General features: G+C 33.1%; 1 protein-coding gene across 1 annotated transcript; it reads left to right on the top strand.

Annotated features, from left to right (window-relative positions):
• Positions 1-479: 479 nt before the first annotated feature.
• Positions 480-2,912, top strand: LOC145036613 (transcription factor bHLH30-like). Its single transcript, XM_078985075.1, has 2 exons — positions 480-1,334; positions 2,232-2,912. The coding sequence occupies exons 1-2, from the start codon at positions 708-710 to the stop codon at positions 2,694-2,696; spliced, it is 1,092 nt and encodes a 363-aa protein (XP_078841201.1). The 5' UTR covers positions 480-707; the 3' UTR covers positions 2,697-2,912.
• Positions 2,913-5,424: the final 2,512 nt, after the last annotated feature.

The raw sequence follows: 5,424 nt of genomic DNA, 5'->3' as shown, positions 1-5,424 counted from the left end.
GCATTTGTCTTTCATACAATGATAGTGACTTAATTATTAGCATTTGTATTTACAGTTCTTTACTATTTACGGTCAAATTAAATAATTTTTGTTTTTCCTAACTATTGCAATAGAAATTATAGTATAAATATAATTCAAATCATTAATGCGAACCAAAAAGTGAAGGAAGCTAAAAGTTAATATCGTAGGAAGAAAGGAAAGGTAACAAGTGTTCACTCTCTCATGAGAGGAGAGAGAAAAACAAAAAGGAAACCCTAAAAGACCACCACAAAATTTTAGCACAAAAAAGTGTTTTCTACTTGATTGTTTCAAGGATCAATGGCACCCCCGTCTCACTCAACAAAACCTGACATTTCAAAGATAGAAAGTGATCATTAAAAGACCAAGGTCTTATACAGAGAGAGAGAGAGAGAGAGAGAGAGAGAGAGAGAGAGAGAGAGAGAGAGAGAGAGAGAGAGAGAGAGAGAGAGAGAGAGAGAGAGAGAGAGAGAGAGAGAGAGAGAGAGAGAGAGAGAGAGAGAGAGAAAGGTGATGTGATCAAGAGCATTCACTATATTCAGAAGGTATATTTAATTAACACTCTGTTGATCATATTCATATGCCCCCAAAGTCTTTTCCTCTAAAATTAATTTTGATGAGTATGTGGATTGCTGTAAATATGTATGTCGAGAGGATATAGTTGTGTGGGGAGGTAAGTCAAAACTATTATGCGTTCTAAGAGAGAAGAACAAGAACCAGTAGAAGACGAACAAGAAGAAGAAGGTGATCATCATCAAGATTTGCAAAATATTCAAGGATTTCAAGAATACCCATCAATCATTCAACAGATTCAAGATCAAAATATGGGTATCAATGATTATTCATATTCGGCATCATCAGAAGTCTCTCCGATCTTGCACTCACAACAGCAGCCTTGGATTCTACCTCAAGTGTTTCAACACCACAACTCCAGCTACACTCCGGATCTTACCTTTCCTTCCGGAGACCATGGCACATATCTCTTCCCTCCACCGCCACCACCTCCGCCGTCATCTTATGGTGGTTTGATTCATAGGAGGGTACCTAGTGGCTTGCAATTTGCATACGAGGGTAGTACATCAGCTTCATCAGACCACCACCTAAGGCTCATATCCGAGACACTGGGCCAGATGGTTCAGCCTGGGTCTATGCCGTTTGGGCTCCAAGCTGAAATGGGTAAGATGACATCTCAAGAGATCATGGACGCTAAAGCTTTAGCAGCTTCGAAGAGCCACAGTGAAGCTGAAAGACGACGTCGAGAGCGCATCAATAATCATCTTGCCAAACTTCGAAGCTTACTACCCAGTACCACCAAAGTAAGTATTCTTTAGTAAAACCATAAACAAGCTACGAAATATCAATCGCTACAGCATGCAACTCATCAAAATTTTAAAATAATGGTTTCTGTTCTCAACTTTTGTGATTGTCTGCATGAAAAATTCAGTTACTCGCAGACGACAAGTTTGATTGTTTTATTATATACCATAGAACAATACCACCAAGTTAACTGGCAACTCTAAACATCGTCATTCATATCAAAATTCATGGTTCAAATCCTCTCCTCTCTTGGTCTTTTAAAAAAAAAAAAAACACTAAATTTTTCCATGGGTTTTTCATTTTGGAATTCTGTATATGATTTTTGAAAATAAATTATATTCGTATCTCAGAATTCATCAACGTTGATATGACACAACATGCCATTCATATCGTTTATATCAAATCACAAACCCCACCATTGATGTCTTTAGGAACATTATTTTTATTCTATATACATATGTATTTATTGAAATTATTCTTCAACATTTACTGGGACACATAAATGACATGATAAGCATCATATGATCATGCACATAATGTTTGACTTCGAATATACGTGAGGAATTAAAAGCAACTTGAGTTCATGTCCAACCAATGGAAATATCATGTATCACATCAGGCATACATCAATAGACTGACAACGTAAAAAAAATCAACCTTTTCCTAGTTTGGTTTTCAAGTATATATTTCTCGTAGCAAAAGCCATATATATGCTTACAGTAGTTGTGCGCAATAAATGCCCAAGGTTTAACGGTAGCTAGGAAACATATTCTGAATCGCATATACAACGAGCTAGTATATAAATGTATGAGCATATATAAACGCTAATTAGCTTTAAAAATATATTGAACGATTAATAATCATTACGTCATAACGGTTTGTGTAAACTGATACAGACGGACAAGGCTTCGTTGTTAGCTGAAGTGATACAGCATGTGAAAGAGCTAAAGCGTCAGACGTCCATAATAGCCGAACAAAGTCCAGTCCCTACAGAAACCGATGAGTTGACCATCGACAACACGTCTGACGAAGATGGCAATATAGTCATCAGAGCATCATTATGCTGTGACGACCGATCGGATCTTTTACCGGACCTCATTAAAACCCTAAAAGCTCTTCGTCTAAGAACCCTAAAAGCTGAGATCACAACGCTTGGAGGGCGTGTGAAGAACGTCTTGTTTATTACTGGAGATCAAGATTCGACTAGCAACAATGATAGCGTCAATTACTCAATAGGCATGATCCAAGAAGCATTCAAAGCGGTGATGGAGAAAACAAACGGCGATCATGAATCTTCTTCTGGCAGTGTTAAAAGACAAAGGACAAACAACATTAATGTTCTTGATCCTCGTAGGACATGATGATCTGTCTGAAACTTTAAGGCTTACAACTTTAAGAATTTCTGTTGTTTCACCCCTTGAGATCTTGGGTTGAAGTCTTTTGTTTGCACTTTTAGTGTGTTTACTTGCTTCTTTTGCTGTTTTTATTTCGGGTCTTTTGTTTGGTCGATGGGTATGCTTGATGTGTTGTTGAACTTGTGTTAATGGAGAAAAGATAACAAGCAGTGTCCTTATATATTTTCTTACCTCTTCAACTAACTAACCAACTAATATATATATATATATATATATATATATATATATATATATATATATATATATATATATATATATATATATATATATATATATATATATATATATATATATATAGGGAAATGATCAAATGAGAACATCTAAAAGGTTAAGAACGCGAGAACAAGTATATTCATTTGCGATTCCATGTATTCATTGGTGGAGAAATGATAAATTTTTATGCACAATCAACATGAATATATGCATTTTCTTTTCAATTGAAATTAAAGGCGTAAAATTTTATTATTTCTCCACAAATATATACATGGAATCGCAAATGAATATACTTTGTTCTCGCGTTCTCAACCTTTTTGATGTTCTCATTTAATCCTACTCCTATATATATATATATATATATATATATATATATATATATATATATATATATATATATATATATATATATATATATATATATATATATATATATATATGTAGGTTCAAATGTTTCTAGCAAATATTGTTTACCTAAATTTAGGAAAAAATAAATCATTAATTAAATAATAAAGGGTAATTTAGTCATTATGTATATACAATTAATTATATTCCAAAATTATAATCCTTAAAATAATGGATCAATTTCCCTTTAATAGCATTTAATCAAGATAATTAGTTTATAAACCCTTAAAAATTTATCGTTCGTTTCATCATCGTCATCATAAAATGCCGACTTCCACCCAAGCAAAAAATCCTTCATCCTAGGGTATTGTGTTCTTCTCTTTTCGATCCTGGTAAACACCCTCTTCACCGACGACCCTCCACCTGCAGCCACCAATCCCTTCGTTTTTCTGGTGTTGGTCCCTTGCACCGACGATGATGGTGTCGCAACATATGCGGTGAAATCGAATATGTAAACTCAATCTCTACAATCGACCGTAAATTTCCTCCTGCTAATTTCTGATTTTACAATCGACCATCTTCCATCTCCTTTTTCGATTAAAACAGTTCCTTTTTGAAATCAGAATCGACGGTAAAATAGTTTCCATGAGGCTTTATTCTTGCTCTATGGGCTTTTTATCATCGCCATTGAAGACCCTCACTTATGATGCACCGTTTCCACAGAGAAAGATCGAGTGGGAGAGAGGTAAAAAGTCAACACCGCCACCACCCTGCTATGCACATCCAATTACCTTTACCACACTGGTTGATTTTGCTTTACAAACCTCGAATTCTCGTGATCGTCCCTTAGATTGTTGATTCAGGTATGAGAAGTATAGATGCCAAATTTTGTTTTCAAACTCTTCAAAGCCGGTATGAGAAGTAATTTGATGGTATAAATTTCATTTGAACTCGATTTCCCATCGCCCTAATCCGGAGTAGCTTTTAATTGTGAATTCCGATTCTTTTCCCTCTGCTATTTATGTTGGTTGCTTTCCGTGATCATTGAAGCCTCGATAGCCTCTATTTCCCATTTGTTTATCCCATCTTTATGTTATTTATGCAAATCTCAATTTACATGTTGTTTCAGTGGCTTACAAGTTGTCCAAGTGTTTGATAATAAAACATGTCTTCCAAGTGTTTGATATAATGTCAAAAAGAGAAATTTTTTGTGTAAAAGAGGCAAGTTTGATATGTTTTTTCATATCGGTTATTCTGTTAGAATATTCAACAAAGAATGTTAAGAATATTATGCAACAAGTATATTATTCTGTTAGAATATTCAACAAAGAATAGTTATATATCTTTATGTTGTTTATGGAAATCTCAATTTTAATGTTGTTTCAGTGGCTTACAAGTTGTCCAAGAGGAAAGTTGATGAAAACTTGGATTTACTGCATACCATCCTTTTAGGAAAACGAACAAAGGTATAAATCAACAAATTAAGCAATCTTTTTATCTTTTTTTATATATGAAAGCTAAGCTTTTGTGGCTTCTGAATATTATGCAACAAGTATATTATTCTGTTAGAATATTCAAGAAATAATGTTAAGAATATTATGCAACAAGTATATTATTCTGTTAGAATATTCAACAAAGAATGTTATTTTTTAGTCACATTTTGTGTTAACATGATCTTTTCATGTATTTATATTTCAAATGTTTTGTTCGTTGGATATATTCTTGATAATACAAATTCTTTAAGAATATTCAAAACCATTCAACAAGAATAGTTTATTCTGTAAAGAATATTATTGATGTATTTTGATAGAATTGTAGTTAATTATTTATATGTTTAATGTGCAGTTGTTACAAGTGTATCACTACAAAATATTTGGCAATAAATTTGTGATAGAAATGGTTTGAAGATGGCTTAAAAGATCTGATGGGAAACGCTTGAAAAATGAATTAAAGAATGATCACACTCATTGTTTAAGAATGTTGTTATTTTTTAAGAATTACTTGTTATTCTTTCAGAATGATGTTATTATCAAGAAAATGTTATTCTTGATAATATGTTATATAATTCTTTAAGTATGTTTAATATAAAAAGTATATTGAATGAAATAATATTCTG

This window comes from Lactuca saligna, chromosome 3, assembly GCF_052625555.1.
Source record: "Lactuca saligna cultivar CGN05327 chromosome 3, ASM5262555v1, whole genome shotgun sequence".
In the NCBI taxonomy this organism is placed as follows: domain Eukaryota; kingdom Viridiplantae; phylum Streptophyta; class Magnoliopsida; order Asterales; family Asteraceae; genus Lactuca; species Lactuca saligna.
Note: the sequence above shows the minus strand (reverse complement) of the source record. Positions and strands in the feature narration are given on the sequence as shown.